Here is a 12,312-nt window from a genome sequence, read left to right as displayed (position 1 = left end):
AAATAAATGGTCACCAAAAATTTTAAAAGAGAGAAAAAAATCTGAGACCTGAAATTCATTCATATTTTAACGAAATTCAAATGGTTTTTTCTTTCAAATAATTTTCAACTGAGATATAGTGAATACGGCAAATCGTCTTTTTCTAAAGGCGCTCTGGGTAAGGCTCTGTCGCTGGCTTCTTTGAAAATATTTTTGCATCAAAATTTTACAGAATATTCTTAAAAGCATTCGTAAAATAGTGCATTTTTGCACGCTGAGAACCCTACCCTTTCCTTAAGGAAAGAGGTAAGATTGTCCTATGTAGTTCAAATCTGAAGAAGATAGCTGACATGAACGTTGAGCAGAAAGTGAGATTCGATGGCAAATTATTTCAGAGTGCGAGGGCGCCCGCCGATCGTTTCCAAGTCAAATTTTGGGTTTCGCATATCGCTCCGTCAGGAGATTTGCTTTTTTATCATTTGAGTTAATGGTTGCCTCATTCAGCTACTTTAGAATTTAATCAATGAGTCTTTGAGAGTTTGAAACCATTCTTGCTGGAATGGAAGATGCAGGAGAGAGGTTTTTGTTTTAAAATCCTTGGATACAAACTGTGTTTTTTCACATTCGATACATCTTTTCTTGATAACTGTAAGAACTTACAGTATGACCGACCCTGCGGCATCTCAAGCAATGACAGATTGCCATCGTCTTCGGGTCAACAAAACGAACATACCATCTTTGTCAATTTTTGCCGCTTACTGCGCGCCACGTGTTTCTCTCATTGGCAAACTTACGAAATTAGATTCTATTCCATGGCATGACTAGGAAGGGAATGGTCATCCTTCCTTAATATATGTAGCTTGTCCAGTGCCACTTCCGCCTTTTGATCCACACATTTGCATATATCTGATGCATATGCCAAAGTGATTCTTTGATTGAGATTATGTTAGACAAGAGTGCCCCATAACACGACAGAGGCGGATTTTAACGAAGATTTGGAACTTCCGAGTAACATTCAGAGTTTTGTTTGCAACAAAGAGAGCATTGGCGCGAAATATCCTTAGCTTAAAGTTGGCGTTGATGTATATTGTCTTGGTTTCCCATGGCATTCTAGTTTAGATTAAATTGCTATAATACAACACTTGCAGGTCTTTTTAAACTAAGAAGTTTGAAAACAGGAGAAATGATAGTTTTGTGTCAATTGAGATTTCAAATATGAATTTGCACTTACACTTTATTGCTTATGTCCTCATGGTGTTGGTGGTGTTGTCTTTCATCAAAGAATAAACTTAATCTGAACCTTCAGTCCTTGTAATCTCTGTCTGTTTATTAAAGAACAGGTTTAACTAAGCGTTAAGCTTGTATAAGACCTGTGCCCATGTTTTCTTACTGTTTGATCGCACATTTTCAGTTTAGTGCTGTCCTATGTCGTTTTGGAGTTTTTAAAATAATTAACCTTTCATCAAATTTGAATGGAAACAAATATTTGCTTTCGGCAGAAAGTACATAAGTAAGGAGTATAGTACTTTGTTGGAGAAAATCGTTCATCGCCAAGCTTTTTAAAGCCTTTAAAGAACAATATATAAAAAAATAGAAAATCAATCACATTCATGCGATATGATAAAAACCTATCAACTGAGTTATTAATTGATCTTCAACCTAGTAAGACTTACGTCCACAAGTACATATCTTATATAAACACAGCAACTTAGAAGCCCATCGAGTTTGCAAAAAGTCCACTAATCAAAATTTATCAATAACTCATCACGTTACTAATCGGTACCGGTCAAGTTTATCTCTACTACCACAAATGAATCACCAGTACAACTCTTCGCTTATCTCTTCTTTCTTTTATTTTTTTTTTATACTAACCACACCCGGAAAAATCAAACGAAATTTTTGCAGATTTTCAAAGGCAAACATTTGCAGACAAACATCGAATCGCAAATTTCAGCGATGGCTTATTTGGATTTAATAATGCGTTCTGTAACGGAGCCAGGATTGCTTAAAGTTTTCATAAAATTTCTATTTGATGAAGAGAAATTTGATGGACAACGAATTATAGATGTTCTCATCGATAGGGTGAATAGTTCAGATCCAAATGTAAGTATTTTCTTTATTTTTATTGCAGAATCAATAGTTTAAGTAATAAAAGATCACCAAATTGCTCGTTTGAATTTTATTGGTAGGAAGCTGAAATGAAGATCAATATTGCGAGGAATCGTACTGTATTGGTAATGGAAGCTCAGACAGTTTATTCTATTGCTTAAATCATGCTAGGGTAAACTATATGACTGCAGAGTAAATAAATTCTTCGAATTTAAACCAAACTTTCAAATTGAAATTGAAGCTGATTGTAGAACGACTTTTTTCTTTGAGTTTCAGGCTCGATATAACATTTCAAATTCTACATTTTTCGAAGGCTTGAAAAATTTGTCCCCTTTCCGTTTGATATCATGCCTAAAATATGATTCACGCGACAATTTTGATATTTTCTGCAAGCCCAATTAGTCTCGATAGCTATCAATTCAGCCATACATCAAATATGTTGGTGGTTGAATTTTAATTTGTCCTACAACACTTTTCACGCCTGTTTTTGAAGGGTCTGGCTAAGACGGTGCTAGTTGGCTATATGATACGTCAATTGAAAAAAAAATTTGAATAGGAATTGTGAGGACTGGTAAATGATGTGTAAGATTTTTTTGGCAAAAATCAAAGGGAGTAAAAATAGTGCCACTTAGGATCTCCAGCATAATTTTCTGTAGTTTAAGTTAGTACAAATGGAACGAATCCCTCTCCGATTGTTACGGCATATTGATTTTATCTCTTGCGCGTGCTCTTAAGTTTTTCTGTTCTGTTCAGTTCTGAATGGCGTCTATATTGATGTTTAACTTCCCTTGTCATTATTGGCACGAGTCTACATTCACATTTTTATAAGTTAACTCGTTGACCGTAATGTGTCATTTCGGGACCTCTTGAACATTTTCTGGGTTTGAATTTTTTTCATAACCATTCTCATAACCAATACAATCAATATGATGCCCCGAAAGCAAGTTTACCTTATCTAAGTGTAACCTTGCGGTGTTTCTAACTATTAAATTGTTTGAAATAATAATGAAGACTTGTTTTTGCTTTTCGCCAGCCTTCTTCTTTTTCTTCAGCTTTTGTCCCGTTCACAAGCGAGGTCGGCTCGTCGTGATCGGATTCGCCATTTTATTTTATCAAATGCCTGATTTGGATGCAATCTCGAGGCTTTTAAACCCCCATCCAGCATATCAAGCCACCGTTGCTTCGGATGGCCTTTTGGTCGTTTATCATCGGATTTGATGTTCAGACCAATTTACGCTTTTCGCCAGCATTATTTATTATACTTGTATATACCGATATTTCGAGAATTACTTGTTCCCATCATCAGTGCTAGAAGTCCCTCCTTTCCCCGGACTTGTAGCACCGAAATATTGATATATGCGAGTATAATAAATAATACTGGCGAAAAGCAAAAACAAGTCTTAATTATTTCAAATAGTTTAGTTTCAAATTGTACTTGAATAGATGATTTACGATTTTGTCCAGGACAGAGGCAACTCATCAGACGCCTCTGTCGGGAGAGAGCGTGACCCAAGTTACTACAAACTGGTATTTACTCCTTTACATTTGTAAATCCAAAAAACGACGTAAGTATAAATTATATTGAAGGCAAAATCATCTAGTAAGTTAGGCCTAAGCCGTTCGATGCTAATCTAAGTAAACGATTGAAGATTAGAAAGGTCTTAAGTTCGACATTTGGCTGGATGGCAGATCGAACAAGCTAAGAAGAAAATTTTCTTCACTGCTTCTGGATAACGGACCCCCCTGTTTTTGGTTAGCACCCAATTTGCAAAAATATAAATGTCAGCTTATAGCCACTTCGGTCACGCTTCTTCCAAGGCAGAGGTGAGTCAGGGTTTGAAGAGTTGCCTAGTTGGCTATTTTTGTAAATTGGATTTTAACTCAAGAAGCCGGGGTAAGTGGACCACAAGCAATGGAAGAGAATTTACTGTCCGGTTCACCATCACTCAGAACTCTCTTAATCGTTAAATAAAATCTTCTTAAAGTTAGAAATTAAAGAAAAAAATATTGGATTCTAACAAATACATTGCTTCCCTAGAGACTAATGACCGCCCAGTGCTCTCATCTCTTATGAAAGAATTCCAAGCTGAAAAAAGTGAAAAGCTAACTCTGGTTGCGCATGTCAACGCTTTCTTTTTTGAATATACAATTTAAATGGAGAGAGGAAAGTTAATTTTTGTCATTTTATTATAAAGGGGTTGAGGTGGTGGGGGGATTGCGTTATATAATATGAAAATAATAGGGAGTGTGCTTTCCTCCATTTTTTCCTTATGCAGTCCGACATTTTCGCAGAAGCTAGGCCACACACATACTGTATTTGTTGAACCATTTGATGTCTATTGTTGAGTTTGGACTATGTAAAAACTCTCTCCTTCAATCCAGCCTACACAATTTCATCGGACTGCAACAGAAACACAGCAGGAATCTCAATCCATAGATTTTACGTTTTGTGGTCGAAGTTGTTGCCTGCCGTGGAATTACCCTTGACTTCTTCGGTTTTTATATTGTTCAAATGCTCCCATTTCTCGTCTCGTCACAAGTCACAATGCGAAGAAGCAACGACTTCCTATGAAACTTTTCCGTCACGATTTCAGATATTATTCTTCGTTGCTCCTGGTTTCCCTCTGACAATTTATGAGGCAACCATATCCCTTCCTTCTGGATCTTTTCAATAACATGCAAACCAAAAGAAATTGCTTATTAAGTAAACATATGACTTACCGCTAACTGCTTTTGGTTTGAACATCCTAGGTAAAAGATTTTATGTTTATCTTATGTGAGCAACTCTCTATGCACGATTTTCCATTCGTATATAGCTCAGAATACAAAAAATTTCGCAATATTTTTCTAAACTCTAAGATACACATACATATCAACGATATAAATATTGTGTTCATTCTAAATAAACAAACAAATCTAACGCATCTTCACGCATTTCCACTTTACTCCGTGCACAAAAGCACGTACGTAAATTGAAACCGTTGGTAACCAGGTACATATATGTCTATTATATTGGTTATCAGCCGCAAAAGTCTCCCTGGAGTAATTGACACTGATATGCAAATAACAAAAAAAAAACCAAAGAAGGAAAAATCAGAACTTCAGAATTATGTCTTATATTATCGCCTATGCTGCTGCCAAATTTTGTATTTCTGAGATGAACTTAAGGGGGCGGGGGGGGGGGGGGTTTCCGGTAAACTTTTAAAGCATGGTGATATACTATTATTAACTTTGTTTGTGCATATATCGGAACGGAATGTATTTTGAGGCCTAGATTTCATATAAATACATCAATGTGATTGCTTTTTCAGATTTTTCGGTTGGATAGGTTCTGAGAAGGTGACTTTTCACTTTTTGGAGTACATATTTTGAGCTCTATCTCCTCTATGTTTTACAACATATCAAAAATAAGACCAGTATTTGAGCTCTTTCATTTGATACCCCATATGACCACATTCTGCGAAAAAAATGTCCACCCTCCTTTCGCATGTATGGGGAGCCTCCCTTCAAACTTAATACAACATGGCGTTACTCGCTGCATGTAAAGGGGCACACAGGCCACATATTCTCACTATATTTCGTGATAATCGGAAACGGAAACGGCTGATCCCAAATCGGGTGTGACAAACTGATAGACGGACAGACATACATTGAAGAGATATTAATAAATTAGACCTTTGGCCAAAAAGAAGCTTGGAGAGATTTTTGTTAGCTAATCCGACTGTAGTGCAAATTTACATAGTTGCTATATTCGAAATTTATACAGGATATGTGTCATAAGTAATGGGACCAGCTTTCCTTTGAAGTAAGGAATAAACAGCACACTGAAACCTAATGGGTGTTATCTTCAAAATGTATCTAGTCTCTGTCGGCACTCCAGCCACGGCAGCTTAGGACGTGTGATCTTCATTACCATGAACCGACTATAAAAGGCAATGAATGGCGTCTTGCGGTAATGGAGACGAAGATGTTGCGTGGCTTGACACGTTTTGATCACATCCGAAATGAGGACATCCGAGATCGTTATGAGATTGCACCGATCGTGGAAAAATTGCGAGAGAGGCGTCTTCAATGGTATGGTCATGCAATTCGCGCTAACGAGAATTCACTTGCCAAGATTGGTCTGAACATCGAAATCGATGATAAACGACCAAAAGGCAGTCCGAAACAACGGTGGCTTGATTGGCTGGATGGGGATTTAAAAGCCTTTGAGATTGCATCCAGATCAGGCATTTGATATAGCCAAATGGCGAAACCGATCACGACGAGGCGACCCCGCTTGTGAACGGGACAAAGGCTGAAGAAAAAGAAAATGAACCAGTCATTAACGTCCATCAACCTCTTGAGTCGATGTAAGTGTTGTAATTGTTTGAATTCTGTTCTAAAGTTCGATCCTGAGGCCGCTACTTTATGGCGCATTAATTTTAAGGAGAGGCTTAACATGTTGCCGGCGAGCGCCGTATATTCTACGGCGCTGAAAGTCTTTTTTCAGATCTCACGCGTTAGGAACTTGGAAAGTTGCGAAAAAGCTATTCATATTAAAGTAATAAATATTTGATTATACATTCATATCAAATTAAAATAAAGCCGCCACAAGGAAGGGTTACACTTATCCGCGCCCGCAGCCAACGTGTTAATCCTTCCTTCTAGCGCACGGAGCACACATTTTCCGACGAATATCCAACTTTTCAAAAAAAAAAAGTTGACGATTTCGTTCTTCAGGGTAGAGACAAACTCATCAGGGAGTGCCTCACTTTTACCTCGCGGAACAGTGTGGCCGAAAGGAAGGAGGTGTAAGTCGCGCCTCAAAATTAATGCACTCTATCCGTCAACAAAAAAAGTTGTAGTGTAGGCTTAGACCAGCCAAATTTTCAAATCAACGGCTTTGTTTCATTATAATTAATACCCCTGTGGGGTTTTCAGGGCAACATATTCGAAGCTGACATCACCTCTAACCGCTTTCGGTCACGTTGCTCCGCAGGGCAGACATGATCAAATGCTCAGCAAACAACTTTTTTGAACTGATCTAAGCTGATCGAGTGCTAATCGAAGAACGAAAGAACATGCGAACGTTCAAGTGCGAAAAGCTCATGAAATATGTAAAAAGTCATGAATTTTGAAATAGGGTCCATAGACAAAAAAGCAGAGTTCACAATGATTCTCCTTAGAGTCGTTTCGCCGGGAAAAACGCATGAAGAAGTCCAGAATCAAAACCATGCTCATTGTTTTGTTTTGAATGGGACTGAGATTATTGTGAAAACAGTTTTCTACTTAGAGATCGAGAAAGAATTTAGCACAGCTTTCCCATGCTGTCAGAACGACATCGAGAACGAATACTAAAACACACTAGGCCACAGCGTCTTCATTGCAATTATTTCCTACCCAGGATCCTTATCTCATTGGTTTTGCAGCCTCCCTATAGTCATGATGACCTGGCGTCCCCTTTGCTTTGTTTTTAAACTTAAAACGAGCTATGAAAAGTAACCATTGGATCACGATTGGAAATATCTAGGTTTATATAAAATCAATTCTTAAGGACATGCCCAAGAAAGCGTTTCAGTTTTGGGAACATTGCCTATATCAATATATCAATAATTGAAATTTTATGAATTTTGTTGCATTATTTACCGGACGTAAACGAAAAATATACAATTATGCCTTTAATTATTTTCTGGAAGTAATTATTTTTTATCTTTCCAGCTGTGTATGGTGTCCCTGTCACTATTTGATACATTACTAAGCCTGCATTGTGAAGATATCATGTTAGAATTACTGTTAAAATATTTGTTACCTGGAAAACATATTCCAATTTCACATCGACATAAAATCAACAAAATTGATCCATATATAGATGCGGTAGATTTTTTCATGGATCTAACTCCCGATGTAATGAAACATGCAGCCAATATAAATAAATCCCGACTTTCTACGGATTCACCATCGAAATCTACAAGTGTACAAATGCCGTCCGTGAGCAAAACAATAGGAGCTAATTGGAATCATTATGGTCTACTTTCCGGGGATAGCCTCTATTCAAATTATTATGCATATCTATTTGAAGCACATCACAGAATAGCCCAATGCTATTCAGCTTGTTCGCAATGGACAAGTCGATATCGATATCAAAAGTGGCCGCCAAAACGTTCAAACGGCTCGAATGGACAATCATTTGAGAAATTAACTGAGATGGTTAGAAACTTCTTTGCCGAATTCACATTATCGCCGAATGCCAATGAGAATGCACAAAGTTATGATTGTGATAAAAATAAGTATGATAGCTTGCAATCGATAGGGGAATCAAGTGGTTATGAATCGTTCAAGTGGCGACCAGATGACGACACAGACCCTTTAGGTGTCTCTTTTATCACACCTCTATCGAACACCAGCTGTGATTTGGATGATAGTCAACGAAAACATTCACAGGAACCTAGTTGGAAAATATCGAGTCGGAAAAATGAATCGCTTGTCGATTTAGATTTCTCCGAGGACTTGTTCACGCAAGGGACAGTCAGTTTAGGTAAGCACTTATTGTTATTTTTCACTTGTTTCTATTGCATTCAGAGATGTTTTCTGCAGGTCCTTTCTTAAATTCTATTTGGGGAAAACTACAAACATTCACGAGCAACAGTTTGTACGTAAACCTTCACCTTACCGGCCTCATAACACGAATTGCATGGTATCCTTTGCCATTAATTCATTCAATTCTATTACGACCGGATATCGCAACAACTTCCGACACACCGTCGTTCCACCAAGTTCTCCGTATTTTGAAGCAACAAATCGATGCCGAATTGCCAGTAACTGAAGATTCGTTGGAAATCATTGATGTTGCTCGCTCATTTTTAGTCGATCGTGAATTCCGTTTACTGAACGCTCGTAAGAATGCAGTTGAGTCATCGAAAAATCCAGGGAAAAATGGTTCTTCCTACAATCAGACAACATATGCAAATATATCCGCCACTACGCCCCCACAATTAACACCATCGTCCTCATACGATCCGTTCAGAAGAAGCGATCCAAAACGAAAAAGCTTCTCACAATCACTGGCCAATGTTTTTCGGCGACAAAATGGTAAGAATATTGCACCCGTATTATTTGCATAAAAGGTGATTCCATGAACTTGCCGTGTCTATTGACTTTAAAATAGGATTGACAGAATTTATTCAGTATGTTTGTGTTACTTTCACATGATCTTCATACCTCGAATAGTTAACATTACACTTACAGATACGTTTTATCCTACATAACTACATTGATGTTTTCTGCACAATATTACACCTGATTTATTTGTTCATTTTTTTGTATCATTACGACATGCACATAAAAGCTTTCGATATTTTCATAGGGTAAAAGGCGACTATCGATAATTCGGTCAATCTTATTTTTCGAGAAGTTTTCATGAAGAATAGTGTCGATTATTTGGGAACAGAATATCTTTGATTTGCTGAAATCATGGAAGTTTGGTTTCAAAGTGCAGTCTCACTGAATTTTCTTGATGAAATTCAGAATTAAGCTAGACAATAAACAAATAATCGATAACAAAATATACTTCAGTGCTCTAAAAATTCATTTTCTTCATTAAACAAAAAAACAACAATATTTCCTATGGACTTCCTTTTTATAAAAATTCTCCAGTCCATTTCTCTACCTGAACTCTTCCAGTAACTCGACTTAACTTTTTCTTAATCATTGAAAAAAGTATTTTTGACATCTTTCTCTCTTTTTTATTAGCTTCATCAGGTTTATCGCAAATAAAAGCATTCTTCACCGGTAAATATTTTTGTTAAAAAACATAACACAGAAAAGAGTAGTTAATAAATTTTATGTTTTTAACGATTTTGATTCCCGTAGGCAAATAATACAGTAGATATGAAAATTTAACTTTAACATCCTGCATGCTGGCTTATTTGCTTTATTTAATTGTAATTTCAAATCTATATTAATCTTTGTCGTATTCTCTCTAGTATTGTGATTTTAGTTCGTTTCCTAGGTACTTTCGCTCCTTATTTAGTTGGATAAGAGAAATCAGTTAGGGACAATTTTACTAAGTGAAAGTGATTGTGCAAGTTAGTCGCTTTTAAAGAATTTCTGGAATAGTCTCGTTTTATTCTCAAGTTAACATTTTTCGCATATTTTTTATTTTCGTTCCTAGGGTTTTGCTGAAATATTTGAATTACCTTATCATTCTATCATCATTTAATCAGAAAATGTGATCTTCAATTATTCATATTATGTTGTGCATTAAAATGGCCGAAATGCCACTTTATCGTGCTATTTGAGTATTATTGCCTTTTGCAGGCCGTTTTCAATTTTATATTTGCTTCTTCTCTATTTTGAGCTTACATGCCAGGAAAAGTAGTGCTTGTACTGGATTTCCCGTATATAACTAACATAAGAACTACTAACTATCGATATGTGTTGCATCTATGTCATCCCATTACAAATATGTAAATGTTTTGAAGCATGTCCATGCTCATGCGTATGCCATTCCACATTTTATTTTTCACCAGAACTCACCTAACAAATTTCCTTTGACGTTTTTCTATTACAGGTTCTGTTCAACCGACTGCACAAGCTCCACAGGGTGTCTCCTTAACAAACAGCCCTGTGAATGTGAATCAAGGGGGCATACCACTACGAGATACAAGTGCATACTCCACTGCATCGAATTCCCTTAACATGAGTAGCGTAGGCGCCACAAGCTCAGAACCGAACTCTCTTGATTCACTATCTTCGATGACATCGACCATTGGTGCAATAGCTAATACTAGCGGAACAGAACGTACGCGCGATTTAGCACTGTGTGCTGTTTTATTAGACGAATGGCTAAAAGAATTAGCAGCAATATCACACGAACAGTCGATCGTTATGTTGGCCGAAACATTTTAACGAATTAGGATAGTAATTTTCTTTTTTTGTAGATTCATTTGTAAATGACTTTGCCCAGTACGTAGATAAGATTTTTAAAGTGAAATTTATTTTATGAAGAGCAGAGTGGAATGTGCATGTGTGAAGAACTTTAATTGAGTTGACTAAATCTATCTTCATGATGGCGATTTAAGACACAGTTTTATCATAAATCGAAAGTACTCATAATTTACATCTAAACAGACGGGTCCGATGTTGCTTATCAGTTTCCGAAGTATTTCGTATGTGATCAAAATTATACTGGGATGCAATAGCATTCAATATGTTCGTCCGCCGTTACGAAGGCATGAGTTAAGTATGAAACAAATCCCTTAGTGACTAGATAGCCTCAGCCCTGTCAATTGTTGTAATAAATGGATACAGTTGGTAGAGGCAATGATAATTGAAGCATCCACAAACCCAGTGATAAATTTTATTTCTGCATATTATTGAATTCTAAAAAGTTATTTATTGAGCGAACAAACATTGGCTGATTATTATTTGCTTTTTACGCATGAAGTTCAAATCGAGGTACCGTACCACATTTATACAAAGTAAACAAAGTATGTCGCCAATAATACGTTTTGTGTGAGTGATAAAAGGGTTAAAATTAGCAGTGACATTATAACATATACAGATAAAGAAACCTAATATTTATAGACATTGTACGTATTTTTTATGTTTATCGAAGGATAAATAAAGTTATTTTGACAGTTTTTACTTTATTGGATTTCATTTGGGAGACCATATTGGATTCTAATTTGAACTAGTTGGGAACATATCGAAGAATTCCTGTCAAGAGTATAATTCCCCATCGCCTATTTCACTCTTTATTATGAATTCATAATTTGATTTTAGCATGCATCTTACGTCACATTACCTAGCCATTCCATGGCTCAAGCTTCACCTCAAGATTGTTCCTCTACTTCCGTACTCTAGATAAAATTATGAAAAGGATTAATAAGCATGTTCGCGACTTTCCTTTAAGTAAACAGATATACCAACCATAATTTGGTATTTGCTTCATATTGAATTTGGAAGATGCCAACCTAGTTTGCTGTTCTTCTCTATGTATTAAACCGTTCATGTTGTCATTGCATATTGTATAATCAACGTCATTCATTTCTCAAAATGTGTAGTGGCCGCGGGTTAGCGACATTGACAGTATTTTCTTAGTCTTGTTCAGGGACAAGGTAGAACACATTTAATAATATGCAATATTCCTTCGTTTTCTCGTCTTTCTCTCGTCGTTTCGTCCTAACATTCCCTAGCTTGCTTTTTTTATTCACTGGTGTTATTTATTGGTCTCGCAAATAT

At 36.6% G+C, this 12,312-nt stretch overlaps 1 protein-coding gene across 3 annotated transcripts in view; it reads left to right on the top strand.

Annotated features, from left to right (window-relative positions):
• Nucleotides 1-11,715, top strand: part of LOC119647637 (UPF0518 protein GJ17503) — a 50,107-nt gene extending 38,392 nt beyond the window's left edge. The window contains exons 4-8 of one of the 3 annotated variants that reach the window (XM_038048698.1): nucleotides 1,909-2,082; nucleotides 7,789-8,605; nucleotides 8,665-9,159; nucleotides 9,820-9,858; nucleotides 10,640-11,715. In XM_038048698.1, coding sequence (XP_037904626.1) covers nucleotides 1,909-2,082; nucleotides 7,789-8,605; nucleotides 8,665-9,159; nucleotides 9,820-9,858; nucleotides 10,640-10,977 — 1,863 coding nt within the window. In that variant the 3' untranslated portion in view covers nucleotides 10,978-11,715. Of the gene's footprint in view, nucleotides 1-1,884; nucleotides 2,083-7,788; nucleotides 8,606-8,664; nucleotides 9,160-9,819; nucleotides 9,859-10,639 lie in introns of all 3 variants that reach the window. The other 2 variants (XM_038048697.1, XM_038048699.1) reach the window with 2 other exon arrangements.
• The last annotated feature ends 597 nt before the right edge of the window (nucleotides 11,716-12,312 follow it).

The sequence above is a fragment of the Hermetia illucens genome, chromosome 2 (genome assembly GCF_905115235.1).
Source record: "Hermetia illucens chromosome 2, iHerIll2.2.curated.20191125, whole genome shotgun sequence".
NCBI lineage: Eukaryota > Metazoa > Arthropoda > Insecta > Diptera > Stratiomyidae > Hermetia > Hermetia illucens.
This window is presented reverse-complemented; position numbering and strand designations above follow the sequence as displayed.